Source organism: Phacochoerus africanus, chromosome 10, assembly GCF_016906955.1.
Source record: "Phacochoerus africanus isolate WHEZ1 chromosome 10, ROS_Pafr_v1, whole genome shotgun sequence".
Classification (NCBI taxonomy): Eukaryota; Metazoa; Chordata; class Mammalia; order Artiodactyla; family Suidae; genus Phacochoerus; species Phacochoerus africanus.
In genome coordinates, this window is record NC_062553.1 from 130,460,809 (window position 1) to 130,478,433 (window position 17,625).

General features: G+C 46.0%; 1 protein-coding gene across 7 annotated transcripts in view; it reads right to left on the bottom strand.

Moving 5' to 3' along the window:
- The window catches only part of HERC3 (HECT and RLD domain containing E3 ubiquitin protein ligase 3), a 122,433-nt gene that overhangs the window by 51,463 nt on the left and 53,345 nt on the right, over nt 1-17,625 (bottom strand). For all 7 annotated transcript variants that reach the window (XM_047798427.1, XM_047798423.1, XM_047798425.1 and 4 more), the window contains 9 exons: nt 17,397-17,488; nt 16,237-16,367; nt 14,987-15,147; nt 12,757-12,833; nt 7,915-8,039; nt 5,507-5,566; nt 2,800-2,911; nt 2,018-2,207; nt 37-200 (listed from right to left, as the gene is read on the bottom strand). In XM_047798427.1, the coding sequence (XP_047654383.1) occupies nt 37-200; nt 2,018-2,207; nt 2,800-2,911; nt 5,507-5,566; nt 7,915-8,039; nt 12,757-12,833; nt 14,987-15,147; nt 16,237-16,367; nt 17,397-17,488 (1,112 nt within the window). The remainder of the gene's footprint in view (nt 1-36; nt 201-2,017; nt 2,208-2,799; nt 2,912-5,506; nt 5,567-7,914; nt 8,040-12,756; nt 12,834-14,986; nt 15,148-16,236; nt 16,368-17,396; nt 17,489-17,625) is intronic.

Here is a 17,625-nt window from a genome sequence, read left to right on the forward strand (position 1 = left end):
TAACTGCTGCGCCACGACGGGAACTCCCAGGCTCACCTTGTACAACTTCTCCAAGAGCCTGAGCGCGGCTGTGATATAATTGTTAAACAGCACAGGAATTAAGAACGTCTTCCTTCCTCTCAGCAGATACACGACGGCCCCTTTATAGAGGTTTACCAGCTTCGTGAAATATTTCGGGCATACCTGAGACCACCAGTTATCTTTAGGAAGAAAGGAAAGACATGGTCTCAACACATCATCTTGAGGCGAGCGTGTATGCCTTCTGCCTACCAGCTAAAAACTGCTCCAGCTAGAAGGTAAGTATTAGTCTAAAGTACAGTTTCCCCACACTGGCTTGGCAAAGAAGCCATTAGAGCATTTCTGCAGAGAGCAGCAGGTGCATGAGAATCCTGGAGCTTTTTTTTCCCAAGCTTTATCTGAGTTTTTTTTTCCTCAAGGACCTCATTCAGAAGACCCAGCACAAAGTTCGGTTCCAAGGGCGCATGTGCACAAGATGCTGAGGCACCTGTTTGGGGCAGGAGCGTCCACGCATCTTGGTCCTTTCAGCCTTCTTCTCAGCCACCACCTACGTCCTGGCCGAGGAATGCTGAGGACCACATGCCCCGGAAGCAGCACCCATACAGCAACTGGTCCTTTCTTGCAGGAGGACTGTCGGGGGGAAACCCTTATTTCTGTTTCTTACTAAACAATGCTTTCTCCTAACCAGACAAGACCCTGCCACTGCTTTCCACTTTGTCAGAAACAAGCCTGGTCACACGAACATATTTACAGGAGGAGGAAATATAAGGCCTCAGGTTTTTAAACTATATTCCCGAAAACGTAAAAAAGGCAGTGGCAGGGGGAATGGCCAAAACAAAGAAGGCAAAATACTGATCCCTGGATTTGTGGGATGGATACCTGCAGGGTTCTCTCTTACTTTGCGGTATTCTTTTAAAGTGCTATAGTTAGAAGTTAAAAACAAAGGAAATGGAAAACGGAACAGTTCTGATTTCCTTGTGCTATCCTACCTGGAAAAATTAAAACTAAAAAAAAAAAACCCTCCCAACTTCAAAGTCAGGCAATACTCCTTCAGAGAGAGCCATCTCTACCTCGTGGTCTATTAGACCACCTGGGCACATATGCCCCAGAGGGCTTTTGATCTTGAAAAAAATTAAGGACTAGCATATAACTACTGCTTTCATGCCTATCTGTTTTTGTATCTTCCACAAAGGCAGCAGCATCATGGAACAGCCAGTATTCCATCCTCAGCCACGCAGGTCTCTTTCCTCAAGGGGGGACCACACTCAAGTAACACCCTGGTCCATACGGGATGCAGAAGTTACTGAGCTGCAGGGAACACCTAAAAACATGAAAAATTACCAGGAAAAACAAAACAAAACCAAAGCCAAAAGGAAAAAGCCAGGCGACAGACTTTGTGCGCATGTGATTAATAAAAACATCTCAGGCGCTACTCCCATGAGAGGCGCTCTCCAGTTCACTGAGGAACAGAAGGTTCTTATCTCAGCAAAGTATCCGAGGCCTGCAAAAATCAGTGTGGACTCAACTGTCCTAAAAAAGAAAAACAAAACAAACGTTTGGTAAGTCTCCACTACGCCACGCTCGTCCTCTCCTGTTCCGGAGACCCGTGTGTCACACCACGACTGTTCATTGCACTCCCGCCCCCCAAGTCCGGTGTGGCCGAAAGGCCAACAGATGGACACTTGTTTTTGAGGCACTATTAACTCTTAGCAAGTAGAGGAGGAGGAAAAAAATAATGTCAACTAACCTCACTCTGTGACTATTTAAAAACCCAGATTACTCGGGCCTGAGTCATTTCCAATAACCTAAATAATGGTTCGACTTGTTTACATTGCAAATATGGCTAGTGAGACACTAACAGCAAAGAAAGAAACGTTTCCATGCTAAGGATATTAAATGGCAACATAGGGATTCTTGGATCTCAACCCACCGAGAGCCAAAGGTCACACCAAGAAAATAAGAAGCACAAAACCTCCGATGTCAAGTAGAGGAAATTCACCTAAGACTTTGCTGGGGTTTGTATCCAGACGCAGAATGGCCATAGCCAGGGGGATAGTCAGTGTTATGTAATACTTGGAATCCTGGAGCAGGGGAAACTCCGGGAGTATCAAGTAGATTCGCATGGCTTCGACATCTGGTGGTGAACTCGACAACTGAGGAATCAGGCAGCTTTCAAAGCTATTTAAGATCTGCAGGAGAGAAAAGAGTATTGAGAAATTCAGACGCTGCTGAAACCTAGTCATCTGATCTCTAAATTCAGAAACAGCTGGAGAGACTCCCAATTCTCATTCATTCAGGAGGTCACTTGGGGGCCTCTACAAGCCAAGGGCTGGTCTGGGCACTGAGGATACATCAGAGAAAAGACAAGACAGGGTGTTCTCGCTGTGGCTCAGCGGAAAGGAATCTGACTAGCATCCATGAGGACGCAGGTTCAATCCCTGGCCTCGCTCCGTGGGTTAAGGATCTGGCATTGCCGTGAGCTGTGGTGTCTACACATGCAGGTCGAAGGCATGGCTCGGATCCTGTGTCGCTGTGGCTATGGCGTAGGTCAGCAGCTACAGCTCGGATTCGACGCTACCCTGGGAACCTCCAAATCTGCAGATGTGGCCCTTAGACCAAAAAAAGGAAAAGAAAAAACAAAGATCCCTGCCCCAGGCAGATCTTACACTCTGGAGCGGCATTTCCTTAGAAAAATTTAAACCAAATATAACGTATGTCATTAGGGCATAAAAATGCAAAAATGCATTTTGAAGCATGTTCTTGTAGATGTAAACAACTCACCTGTTCCAGAATCACGGAGTGCTGAGAGTTCATTAACTTCTCAAATAACACTCGAGTTGAGTTCAGGTCAATCCCAGGGATTTTGGGACTTGTTTTAAAATGCTCATCAATTCTAAACAAACAAAAACAAACCAAAATGTGTAATAAAAGAAAAACCAAGCCAACACTCTGACAGGCAGTATCAACAGGCAAACCCAACAGTTTGCACACACTGAGCAGGTGTAAATTTGACCTGGTAGACAAGATGCACACAGACACTAACTCCGGGGAAACCTGACAGGCTACATCTCCCTGGAATCTCTTCTTCAAGATGACCTTAACGTCTTCAAGCCTTTTTTCCTTCAAGTCAAAGTACAAGGACCATCCCTTCCATTTCGGGTTGTCTTGAAGCTTCTAAGCAGAGGGTTATGTCCCTGCTTCCCTCTCGCATTTGTGGCCTCTGTCTGTCACTGTGCTATGCGGACCTAGACGCAGATGCTGTGTCTGGGCGCAGCAAACATCCCCTGTGCAAACCAGCCCACTTAGCAACAAACACCAGGTTTAAAGCCAGTTACCTCTTTAAAAAAATCAGAACTACAACAAATGCAAAGTTAATCTCTCTCTCAGTTAACACAAGGGATATAATTATTTTCATTCAAGGACTAATTTCACAGCTATTGTTTTTAGCGTCCTAGTTAATAATCATTTTTCTAACCTTAAATAAAGTCTTAGCCTTTGAGAGACTCAGAGAACGTCTCTCTTAAATTTCCACTCTTGAACATAGCACATCCAGTAATTACAAAAGAACTATCTTTTGTAATTACTATCTGTTGTAATTATTATCTATGTGCAAAACAGGCTTCTGCTTATGTGTAAGAGACATATTCAGATAGTTTTAATAAACCTGACAGCAATGTTATAACTTATAAAAACATAAGTAGCGTTTCTAACATTTTTTAAAAAAATCATAATTATATGTATTGGAACCCAAATAGTCAAATCCAGAAGAAATACTTGGGCTTTCTTTGGTGGATCTTTTGCTGCTATCATTCTAAAGATAAATTTGCCCGAAACATAGAAATTAGTTCTGATGTCCCAGATGTAACCTTCCTTATGCTTATAAGTACCTTCTTTCTGCTATGCTGTTAAGAAAAAACAAAATACTTTGTCTCATGTATTTTTGCTTTGTTAAACTGGTCTTCGTTTTCACTGGTTTCCCATGAAGTAGTCTGCGTAAAGCTGGAGCGGGATTTCTGAAATAGCACAAAAGTCCGTTTTTTTAAAAAAAGGTTTTGAGATTCTGCTGTATAGCACATGGAACTAAATCCCATCACTTGTGATGGAACATGATGGAGGATAATGTGTGAGTGTGTGAGTGTGTGTGTGTGTGTGTGTGTGTGTGTGTGTGTGTGATTGACTGGGTCACTTTGCTGTACAGCAGAAATTGACAGAACACTATAAATCAACTATAATAAAAAATTTAAAAAAAAATAAGAGGTTTTACCCACAAATCTATAGACTTGGTGACACCCAGGATGGATAACCTCCCAAATCTGACCAAGAGTCCTTCTCCACTTTCATAAAAGCTGTCCTTCTAGAGCACCGTTTCGCTACCTTGGGACTACTGATTGGGGGGCAGGTTAATTCTTTGCTGGGTGGTGGGTTTGTGAGATGCTCGGCAGCACACCTGACCTCTGCCCACGAAGCGCCAGCAGTACACTCTCCGCCACGGTAACAATTAAAAACGTCACTGAATGCCTGTCCCCTGGGAAGCACAGCCAGCCTCGCTGAGAACCACTGCTCTAAAAGACCAACATCGGCACAAGACAGAGTATTTCTCCCTGGAGGAAAAGGCTGAGTATTGGCTCTGAAATGAACTGGATGAGCTCACGTCGGCTGCCCCGGTGACACAAGAAAATGACTTTGCAATCTCTAACTGCAACCGGACAGGAGATTCTGAAGCGACCTCAGGCTGAACCCAGTTCGGGACAGAATTTAGGGCAGGGGGAATGCGGAGGATGGGATTCACCCAAAGAACCAAAGGCTCGGTCTTTGGGGGAATTCATGCACCTTGTTTACTGGCAGGAAAAGGATGGGGTCAGGGACTTGGGACCATCGAAGATCAAAACCCATGACAAGACCCTTCAGGTGCAGCAAGTTCCTTGCAGAAGGGAGAAGATTCTTGCAGAAGGGAGAAGCCCTGGCAAAGAAACATCTATTTACTCCCTGGGGGTTCAGACCAAATGTCATCTCCTGGTGGGCAGGGCTGGCCCGGAGTCCAACGAGTCCCTGAAGCTCCTTGCAGCTTTCCCTAAATTCACTCTTTTTGAGAAAAGGAAAAAAAAACTATGGGAAAGGAAACCAGAGAAACCAAGAAGATTTATGGAACTAAGAATTTAAGAACAAATACCACACACGTGGTGGGGGTAACACTTTAGAATACCCGCTCCCCCCAAATTCTACTTTTGAAATTGCACCAACCCTTTCGAGATACTGTCTCTCTCCTCAGTCATCTGCTTCTCTGCCAACCAGGCATGAATCGGCATTGCCCTTCCTGACGTCCTCTCACTCATCATCCTTAGGATCCAGTTTTTTGCACAAATCATCAGCTTAGCCACTGAATTAAGGCCAACCCCCATCAAAGAGAAGAGGCGTCTCTCCCGGCCTTTGCTGAGTAAGTATTTGCATCACACGTGGGTATTTTTTTAAGACTCTCTAAGTCACTTACTTTTTCTCGAGAAAACTTCCATTCCAGCAGGCTGCAGAAGATAATATCTGAACAACACCACTGCTCAGAAAAGAAAAAGGGAGGGGAGGCTTTAATACTTACAAATAAATGGTTAATTAAGCATCAGCAAAAGATTAGTCATCTATTTCATTAACAGCCGCTCTTTCTCACCTGGGTGAAGCCTTGGAAAAGGTACATTTGCTTAGAGAGATACTGTTCGCATCTCAAAATGGACCAGAACTTAAGCTTCATGACATAAGTCATGTTAAAATAAAAAAAAAAAAAAAAGAGTATCAAAGCTACCAAAAGAAAATTCTTGGGCCTAATAATGATCTCGAACTTTCCTCTCCCAGCAACCATCTAAGACATCCCCCTTCGCCCCCAAACATGAACACAAAATAAAACCAACAGAAAGAGAAGCTAAGCTCTTGTTAACGAAAAAACACAAAGTATCTTTGCGAATGAATCACTGAACAAACATTTCCTTCTTCTTTTTTTTTTTTTGCCCTTCTGAGGAAGAAACTAAAAAAAATGAAGTGTGTATTCCTATGACCTAGCTGACCCAGGGTCTGGGAAAAACAGCTAGTTTCTGAGGGTCCGGAGTGAAGCTGCAGGGCAGAAGGAAATGAGAAGGAACAAAACAAACACAGGGTGTGGAGGGGATCCCGGGAACTTGGGTTACTCACAGAATCTGGGCAGGAAAGATCTTAGGGACCAGCCCTTAGGGCCCTTTGTCATGTAAATAACAAAACTGAGACCTCCGAGAGTGTCAAGGTCGCAGGAAGGGCAATTTCACTCTCCCCACCTTCCTGGGGTAGGCGGGGTGGGTGAGCCTAGTCCCCCGCTCCCTCTTCCCTGCCACCTTCCAGCCTGAATCCCCAAAGGGCCACCAAAAGCTCAGCCTGAATCCCCAAAGGGCCACCAAAGCTTCGGGTGACTCTGGGTGGAGGTGCCCTGGGGCATCCCCAGTCATCCCGCACTCAAAAATTCACTACCTGGTGTGGCCAAAGCTCCCCCCACCCTCCGCCACCATAAGGCAAGATGTTTTATACACGTTTCTAGAACGACTACCACCCAGTTCACAGAGCATGATTCTCTGATTGCCAGCAATTAGACTCCAGAAAAATGGAAACTGTGAGGAAAGCCAAGTGTGTAAAACTATCAGAAAAAAAAAAAAAAAAAAAACTATTTTAGGAATAAAATAGGAGTTGCCGTCATGGCTCAGTAGAAACGAATCTGACTAGTATCCACGAGGATGAAGGTTTGATCCCTGGCCTCGCTCGGTGGGTTAAGGATCCAGCATTGCTGTGAGCTGTGGTGTAGGTCACAGACACGGCTTGGATCCCATGTTGCTGGCGACTGAAGCTCTGATTTGACCCCTAGCTCGGGAACCTACGTATGCCAAGGGAACGGCCCTAAAAAGACAAAAATAAAAACAAAATTAGCTGAAAGTCCTCAATCCTTTTTTTTTTTTTTGGAGTTTATTTGTTTGTTTGTTTCTTCTTTGGCCACCCTGTTGCATGTGAAAATCCAGGGGTCAGCTCTGAGCCACAATTTCGACCTATGGTGCACCTGTGGCAATGCCAGATCTTTAACCCACTACACCAGGCCAGGGACCGAACCTGCATTCCTGGCGCTGCACAGATGCCACCAACCCCACTGCACCACAGCGGGAACCCCTGTAATCCTTTAACTATACCTTTTTCTCTACTTGGCAATGAATTACTATTTTAACTAATGATTTTGAATGTGAAAATGCTAGAAATTACTCAGATGAGGTAAAATAAGAGTTCATCTTAGATTTGGGATGCTTTGGAATATGTACAGGAAGAAACTCTTGGGATTAAGCAATAACTACACTGAGCTTTCTAAGCAGAAACGCCAGGTCAGGCCTTCAGCCAGTCGGGATTTTTAGGATCTGAATGAGGCAGGTCAGCCTGTGCACTGGGTGAGAAAATGCGGGAACAGCCCATCATGTTACTTGGAGCTAAGAACACTAAACCCTGAATAAATATGTGCCCAAAAATGATTTCCGAAAATGTAAAATTCGGAGTTCCCCTTGTGGGACAGTGGAAACGAATTCGACTGGCATCCATGAGGACAGAGGTACAATCCCTGGCCTCGCTCATTGGGGTGGGGATTGGGTGTTGCTGTGAGCTGTGGTGTACACTGCAGATGCGGTTCGGATCCCACGTGGCTGCGGCTCTGGTACAGGCCAGCAGCTGTAGCTCCGATGTGACCCCTAGCCTGGGAACTTCCATAAGCATTGGGTACAGCCCTAAAAAACAAAGAAAAAAAAAAGTAAAATTCCATTTATATTCACACTCTTAATATGGAAGTGGGGAAAACCCCGAAGCTACGAAGTTCCAATACACTTTGGGAAGAAAATGAAAACAGCAACCACGTACTTGATGGTATTGGCATTGTTGTGTTCTGAGAGTTTTTGTCTCCAAACCGCTATGGTTTCATCATTTATTAAACTGGTGTAATGTGCTTGATTCATTGTCCTGAAGTCAACAGCAGGAGAAGAATTCTGGGGGATTAAATACAACGGTAGAAGAGAAATTACGCAAGAGCAGGGGTCTTTCCTCCTCTCCCTCTCCCCACACATGCCCGACTCTGTCTTTCACTTACGGACAGGAGCTGAGGGCACACTGCCCAGATGCTCCGTGCCCTTCAGAACGGAGGCACTCACGCCCCCAGCCCCAGCCGTGCTGCCCTCAGGAGCTGCCCTGGGCGATAGGTGGGCGGAGGTGTGGTACCCAGGCCCGGCGCCCTGGCCTCCACTCGGGGATGGCTGAAGGGCCATCCCAACGTCAGAGCTCCCTTCCATGGGGTTGGCTGAGGCCTCTGCCACACTGAACAGCTGTTCAGCTTCTCCCCCTGCCCAGTCCTGCCTCCTGCATCCCTCAGGCAGTACTGCTCTGGAGCACGCTCCCTCCGAAAATTTCTGAACATAAGTCTCTGGCTCAGAGTCTGTTTGCCAGAGAAACCAAACCATTGTAATTTTTCCAGATTTCTTTCCCCTCTGCTTTGAATTATCATAACAACAGGAATTTTTGGTGGGGGAGTTCCTGCTGTGGCTCAGCAGGTTAAGAATCCAACTGGGTGTTCATGAGGCTGTGAGGTGGATCCCTGGCCTCGTTCAATAGGTGAAGGATTCCACGTTGCCTTAAGCTGTGGTGTAGGTTGCAGATGTGGCTCAGATCCCACACTGCTGTGGCTGTGGCAGAGGCCAGCAGCTGCAGCTCCAATCTGACCCCTATCCAGGGAACTTCCATATGCCACAAGTGTGGCCATTAAAAAAAAAAATTTTTTTTAAGGGATTTTAAAATTTTTTTGGCCACGCCTTCAGCACACAGACACTTCCTGGGCAAGGGATCAAACCCAAGCCACAGTAGTGACAATGCTGAATCATTAACCACTAGGCCACCAGGAAACTCCAAGGCTTTTAAACTACTAATTATCTGCCATAACTGTTCATGGAACCCCAACAAAATGTACCACACAAGTCAGAGTTCAGATATAACCTATCTTGCAAATAATCTATGAAAACTTAATGCCTCTTAATTTCTTGCTCAGAGAATACAGCTACAAACTTATAAGAAAGGTGACAAAAAGGACATGTAAAATTGGCCGTGAGAATCCCAAATGTTGCCCAGCAATGTACTGTATATCCTTTTTTCAGTGAGATTTTTAAAAATAAAACTATACGTGCACTTTAATTTCCTAAAACTGCTCTTTTTCAACTTACTTTCCCCGAATCCCATTCTTGACCTAGAACTAAGAAAAAACTGAAAGTGCTTTATGCTTCCTATACTTATTATTAGAAAAGAGGAAAAAAGTAATATTAAAGCATTAACCAGATGGTCATCTTTTTTCCTTTGTACCTGCACATAAAAACATAAGTTTCAAAATAAATTTTCTTGGTTATTTTTAAATATGTACTAGGGAAGTCATGTACAACATGATAAATATAATTAACACTGCTGTATGTTATACCTGAAAGGTGTTAAGGGAATAAATCCTAAGAGTTCTCATCACAAGGAAAAAACCTTTTTTTTTTTTCTACTTTTTCTTTCTTTTTACAGCCACGCCTGCAGTATATGTAAGTTCCCGAGGCCAAAGATCACATGAGAGCTGCAATTGCAGCCTACGCCATAGCTTGCAGGAAGGCCAGAGTCTTAACCCACTGAGTGAGGCCAGGGATCAAACCCGCATCCTCAGAGAGACAATATCAGGTCCTTAGCCCACTGAGCCACAAGAGGAACTCCCTTCAGTTTGGTGTCTACATGAGATGCTGGATGCTAAACTTACTGTGGTAGTCAATGTAAGTCAAAGCATTTTGCTGGACACCTTAAATTTACACAGTGCTATATGTCAATTACATCTCAACAAAGCTGGAAAGAGAGAAAATAAAATAAAGCACACAGGTGACTTCAACAGGCAACCAAGGTGAGAATGACTATTCTAGGAAAAGGAGGATTATGTCACTAGCAGGCTTTGAGTCAGGCAGGCAGACACCCCACCCACACACAATCCCTACTATATCCCTTCTTCAATCCTATCCAGGGAACAAGATGAAAGGAAAAGGAGGAGTTCCCGTCCTGCCTCAGCGGAAACAAATCTGCTTAGTATCCACGAGGATGCAGGTTGGATCCCTGGCTCCACTCAATGGGTTAACGATCTGGCGTTGCAGTGAGCTGTGGTGTAGGCCCCAGACGTGGCTCGGATCCCATGTTGCTGTGGCTGTGGTGTAGGCCTGCGGCTACAGCTCCAATTAGACCCCTACACTGGAAACCTCCATATGCTGCAGGTGCAGCCCTAAAAAGACAAAAAAAAAAGAAGAAGAAGAAAGAAAGAAAGAAACGAAGAAAGGAAGAAAGGAAAGGAAAAGGAGAGGCTAGGTTTTGCACTCACTGAATTGTGCAAACCTAAAAGCAAACAAGCAAAGGAGTTTTTGATCGGTTGCCTCCCTCCTTCCTTCCACTCAGGCCTGGCTCTAACGAATGACCCAGCGTTTTATAAAAACGGAGCCTGTCACTGCACAGGTGCTTTTTCTTAGGTCTTTAAGGGATTCTTCAAGCGTTATGGCAAAAGAATAAAGACATATCTTGATCCATCTCTATATCGGTACTTAATAGATTAAGTAAAAGTGTATGGTTTCAGTTTTTACAAGAGCAACACCTTCCTAAGTCAAATTCTATTTTTAGTTTCTTTTTTGTTAGTTTACATGTGTAAAGCATACCACTCTTACCAGTTGTTTCAACCTTTTTTTTTTTTTTTGGTCTTTTCTAGGGCCGCACCCACAGCATGTGGAGGTTCCCAGGCTAGGGGTCCAATCGGAGCTGTAGCTGCCAGCCTACACCACAACCACAGCAACGCCAGACCTGAGCCAAGTCTTCAACCTACACCACAGCTTACGGCAATGCCAGATCCTTAACCCACTGAGCGAGGCCAGGGATAGAACCCGCAACCTCATGGTTCCTAGTCGGATTCCTTAACCACTGAGCCACGGCGGAAACTCCCAGTTGTTTCAACTTTAATCTGCCCTATTTCTCCAACAATATGCTACTTTCACTACCTTCTCAGGAATGTTCTGTATGCCAGTCCCAACAGTATTAACTACAATAAATTTCAAATCCAACTACATACCTCAGATACCATTATTTACAAAAGGAATGAAACTAAGTTTTGTGTTGAATTTTACAGGAAAATTAAAGTTGGTTAGTCAAGCCAATTTCTTAGGGAAATGAATACTTCAAACTCTATTACTTGTGGACCTGAGGTTATTATCCTGCAGAGATTCCATGCTTTTCGTATTTCCACTTCAGTGGCATCTTGCAGAAACAAAGAATTGTCTCAGTTGTCTCCAGGTTTCTCTGTGAGGCACGGAAGCTGGGCCTAAAATAGGTCTAAGGCAACAGTTCCAAAGCAGCCCAGATGGCTCAACTCCACAGAACCTTCTCCAGGAACCTGACCTGGAAAATATCTACTTGTCAGTTTCAGCTGTGCAACCTGCAGCCTCAGGCTGCACCACAACCTCTTGTACCCAAATCACAGAATAAGACTGGACCAGAAGACACAAACACTGCGTGTGAAAAGATGGCAAAGTATCAGAGGAACGGGGAGCGCTCCCAGCACGGAAAGGGCTCCTTGTCCCCAGACCCGAATTTCTCCCCAGTCTCTCCTGATTCCCCCATCATCGCCTGCGGCCCTCCCTGCTCCTCCAGGGAGGACAGGATGCTCGCACAACAGACGGTCGGCTCGGCCCTCCCTCGGGGCTTGTTGAATCAGGGGGGAGGGGGAGGAGAGGACACATGAGCAGGGGAGGGTGCTGATTTCAGACAGACTCCCCCGTCCCGGAAGAGGGGAAGGGGGAAGGAGGGAAAGCTCTGCCGTAGACACCTGGCCCACACGCACGCCGACCTCCGACCCCGAAAGATCCAGGAACCTTCTTCCCGGCTTGCCCACCACGGTGACGCAGGAGACAGCCTGAGGGGATCCTGGTGGGGCGCCACGAGCGGGTGATAAAGACTAAGGATGTGGGAATACTGCAGCCTCTCTCACATTCAGTACGTCCTCAATCACATCAAATGAGTCCGGCAAGTTCTCAAATTCCTCCCATTTGTGGCTCCTTCACAGCGAAGGCAAGCATGCAAAGTCAAGTAATCCCAAAGCAAAGCATCAACTCTCTAAGGCCTCCTGAAATCTCTCTGGGGACAAATCCACTATAAATACATACTTTTACATTATTGGAACTCTGGAATTACAACGGGAGAATGGAGCTCCCGTTGTGGCGCAGTGGTTAACAAGGAATCCGACTAGGAACCATGAGGTTGAGGGTTTGATCCCTGGCCTTGCTCAGTGGGTTAAGGATCCGGCGTTGCCGTGAGCTGTGGTGTAGGTCGCAGACGCAGCTCGGATCCTGCGTTGCTCTGGCTCTGGCTCTGGCTGGTAGCTACAGCTCCGATTGGACCCCTAGCCTGGGAACCTCCATATGCTGTGGAAGCAGCCCTAGAAAAGGCAAAAAGACGAAAAGACAAAAAAAACCCAAAAAAACAAGAAAACTACTGGCACTTCAAGGGAGCAAAAAGGAGATTACGTCAAGGCTGAGCCTGCTTATTTTAAGAAGATGAAATCGGTAGAAACACAAAGAGTGATGCTGCTCTCAGGTAACTGCTGATTCCAAGAGCTACTGGTTCACCATCATTCCACCTGCCCCAGTAACAATCAAAAGAAAACCGTACCTCGTATTTGGAGCAAAGTACAAAAGTTTGGTCTCCTCCAGAGAAGATCTGCTTAACAATATGATATTTGAAGCGATCTGTCAAAAAAGAGTTTCAAGAGTATATGTTTCAGCCATTAAAAGTTTTGCCTTGTTCGCCTTTTCTAAAATTCCAAAACAACGCTTCAGAGTGGCTTCCTATCCGTTTTAATTATGTCAGAGACGTAAGGAACTTTCTATCCTGGCTCTCTTCCCTGGACTCTTTCTACCTCAGTTACATTAAATATAGAAAACGGAATCTTCCTCTCCACCCCGCCCCCTCCCTCCCCCAACCGCCCACCAGTCCTGACCCCCTTTCTGTATTTTTCACTCGAACTGTCATGCCGCTGACCTGAAACGTGAAGCAGTCACGACTATGAACCATCACCTGCGCTGCGAAATCATCTGCCCTCCGAGGGGTGGACCGCAGCCCCTTCGGGACGAAGCCGCCGCAGGGCACCTCCGTGACCACTCCCTTTGTCCCCCAGCACACTGTGCCCGTGGTGACAGGTGCACCACTGCAACGCTCTTATGTCTAATCCACGGGGGACCGTGCCCTTTCCTGCTACCACTGCGGCACACACTACACCAGTGGCGCCTCCTGCAACACAGGTGGAAAAGCGCTCCTGGAGCTGTGTGACCCCGGGGGGGAACTCACCACCTCCCTCTCCCTCACAGCCCTCCTCCTGGAGAACCCCAAATCTTCCTTGACACAGCTCAAACGTCCTCTAACCCGAATACTCCCTGAGGCCTTCCTCCGTGCTCCCACCTTCCCATGAGGGTTCCTAAACCCACAGCACTTACGGAGGAAATGCAAATTTACCCCCATATGTTATAAAGTCATACTGGCAAACACCCAAGCGCAAATGTAAGATCACAGACGTTATGCTATCATTAAACTGAAGAATGCGGCCGCTTCAAACTAACCTATAAAATAGTTGAGTTGTTAAAAGTGGTGTACTTCTGAAATACACGCATTCCCAACATGAGCACAATGCCTTAGAGAAAGAGAAACCCACAAATGATACGAGGCTAGCAAGCCATTCTTCCACTTTGGAGAACCTCACCAAAACAGAATCTTGTTTATTTTCTAGTTCAAATTCCACTATGCTTTTAGAGGCTTATATATTCATTCCATAAATATTTACTGAGTGGGACGTTTGTGCCAGGCCCTGTGCTATATGCCAGGTTTACCAGGAGTACAAGACTCAGTCCCTAGACTTAAGTTTCTTATAACCCAGGAGGGAGCTTATGATTGTTAAACTAAAACTATGATCAAGTCATAAGTGTGTCACTTCATGGTCTTCAAAATCAAAACTTTATTAAATCCCACTTGTTTTTAATGACTCTCCAGCTCCATTTAAGCTTCGGGATTTGTTATTTCAAGTCACTCTTACTGAATGACGGCCTTATTCTGATTTCCAATGAAATGAACACTGTGCTATTTAGCTATGTTTTAAAAAGAAAAAAAAAAAAGGCATGAAAAGAGATCATGTTATGACCAAAATCACAATCACAAAGGGAAGGTGACACACTAAAAGCACTAAAAGCACAGGCGTGAAGACCCACAGATACAGAGAATAAACTAGTGGTTTCCAGAAGGGGCAGGGCAGAAAGAGGGGACAGAGGGTGCAGAGTGGGAGGTACAAGCCATTGGGTGTAAGACAGGCCACAAGGATGTAAGGCACAGCACAGGGAATAGGGCCAACAGAGAGCAAGCTTTAAAAACCACGTAAAAATCTTAAAAATGAAAAAAAAGAGCACGGACTTTAGAATGAGGCAGACCTGGGTTTAAACCCGCCCCCATCATCTACAGTGTCTTGGGCAAGTTACTTAACGTCCTTAAGACTCCGTTTCCTCATCTCCAACATGGGCATAATACCCATTAGTTCTCAAGGTTGTATTCAGGGCTGAGCCCAGTCATAGAACTTGGCTAAGCGTCCAATAAACACGACCTTCCATTATCAGCAACAGTAACAAATAACATGTATTCAGCATCGTCAAGATCCTAGGGCCAATTTTTGCCTTGTCCTCCAGAATCTCAACCAGAGAGCCACGTGCACAGGAAGGGCTCAAATGCTTGTTGATGGACGTCCAACGCCTCCTACTCATTCCCTCCAAAAGACCTCAAGGTAAAGAGTAAACACATGTTCTACAAACAACTGTGTTCAGCAGTTAAAATACCATTAAATTCCAACGGAAAGCACCCTTACCAGCTCTGGCTGAAAGCTGGCCACTGTGGGCAGCCCAGTAACCCTTCACAGGAGATGGGCACTTCACGTTACAAGTGTGTCCAGTTCCCAGTTGACCTCTTGCTCCACAGCCGAATGCATAGATGAGTCCAGAAGAAGGCACGAAGGCTAGAGTGTGTTGTCTGGGGAAACAGTGGGGATGAGCTCACCAGCACTGCTTCTCCTGATCTGAATGAACACACGTCCCGACGCTGACTGCGAACTTCCACGTGTGAGCGGCAGGTCCCAGGGGGCACCGCGAGAAACCCACCCTCTCGGGTTGACACGTGCCTGTTTTTGTCGTGCTGGCCCTTCCTGACGCCCTCCTTCGCCGAGAACCTAGGTCACAGGGAGGACGGCAAGACCCGGCAAGGGCTGAAGGGCCTGCTGCACTTGGATGGGTAGGAAGAGGCAGGGCGGACCAGGAAAACGTCCAAGAAACTCTCTCACTTTCCTTTCTTTCTTTCTTTTTTTTTTTTTGTCTTTTTGCCTTTTCTAGGGCCGCACTCACGGCATATGGAGGTTCTCGAATCGGAGCTGTAGCCACCAGCCTACATCACAGCCACAGCAACTCGGGATCCGAGCCGAGTCTGCGACCTACACCACAGCTCATGGCAACGCCGGACCCTTAACCCACGGAGCGAGGCCAGGGATGGAACCCGCCACCTCATGGTTCCTAGTCGGACTCCTTAACCTCTGCACCACGATGGGAACTCCTCACTTTGCTGTCTTCATGTCTCGCCCACATCACACTAATCCTCTTTGCTCTTTAGGGCCACACCTGCAGCAAATGGAAGTTCCCTGGCTCGGGGTCTTATCAGAGCTACAGCTGCCAGCCTACGCCAGAGCCACAGCCATGCGGGATCTGAGCCTCGTCTGTGACCTACACCACAGCCACCAGAAACTCCTGATCCTCAACCCACTGAGCGAGGCCAAGGATCGAACCCACATCCTCATGGATATTAGTCAGGCTTGTTAGCACTAAGCCACAATGGGAACGTCCTGCTACGCTTTATCCCCAAAGAAGCACATTGCCCCGTGTTGCTCTGCTTCTCTGACACTCTCCCTTGCCACGCCTTGCTCGGACCTGACTCTCTCCACTTTCACCGTAGGTGTACCTGCAGGTAACATTTCTTAAAATGATGGTGGTTACGTTCAATGGCATTCTCCAGCACGACAACAACAAGACCCATTTCTGGGTCTTAAGAGATGCAAGCATGAGGGGCACTCACCTGCCACAAGCAATCTGAGTGACTTCACTGCCCATCAGCTCCAGAACTCTTCTCGGATTCACCTCATCGTTCATGGAATCATGGCCAAGTTGCCCGCAGGAACCAGCACCAAAGGTGAACACACCTCCACTCTAGCAAGGAACAAACGCCACATGAGTGCACTGCAGCTCTGAGCCTGGGGACAGCCTCTAAGCTCTGTATACAAAGTTCCTATCACAAGGGTCTGTATACAAACACGACGCTCACTCGATACTTAGGCCAACCGTTTCTTTGGAAGGTTCATTAAATAGAAAAATAATAAAAACGAACTTAAGACCACATCTTTACCAAAAACATCACTCTCAAGGGCAGAGGTGTCGTCTATAAATTCTGAAAGTTGTTTAAAAGTACAACAATGTATTAACAAGAAAGAAAACAAAAGAAGGAGATAAAGGCAGGTGAAATGAGATGATTTTGCATGATCCTGCATATATGAGAAATCGAATGCTCCACAGATTCCTTGATAAGTAAGACTTTTTTTACAGCTGTACTTGTACAAATGCATTTTATTAAAGTGCATCTATAACAGCATTTGTCTGACATGAAAATACCTTTTCATTCTCTCCAGATGTGCTTCATTTGGAAGCAAAAGAAACAGGCTGACAACTGAAAAACATTAATTACGCTGCTCTTTCTCTTTTTACATATACTTAAATGGCTTGTTTTAAAGGAACACAGACTACCACTGTACACATTTTAAGGTTATATATATATTGAGCTATTTTTCAACACTGCTCTCTCGAAAAGACCCTCTCGGGAGTTGCCTTCGTCGCTCAGCGGCTAACACAAACCTGACCAGGACCCGTGAGGACGTGGGTTTGACCCCTGGCCTCACGCAGTGGGTCAGTGACCTGGCAATGCCAGGAGCTGTGGTGTGGGTCGCACACTAGGCTCGGATCCCGAGTTGCAGTGGCTGTGGCAGAGGCTGGCTGCTGCAGCTCTGATTTGATCCCTAACCTGGGAACCTCCATATGCCAAGGGTGTGGCCCTAAAACAGCAAAAATAAATAAATTAATTAAAATTAAACTTAAATAAATAAATAAAAGACGCTCTCAAAAATAACCGAGCAATGACAATCACCCAGCCCCAGAGCACAACCCACAACAGTCCGAGTCCCTTACTTTTGTGAGAACGGCTGTATGTTCTTCTCCACAGCTGATATAGACGACTTTCTGTGCTCGGAGGAGCTTCACGTGGCAGGGAGACTCTCGGTCTGGAATGAGAGTAACAGCAGAATCTCATCACCATTTGCCTGTGAGATGAAACATACGCAGCTGCGTCTGCCCGAGTTCGGGGCCCCCTGGATTCCTGACTCATGTTTTCAGCTCCTTGCCTGAACCTCCACATGGG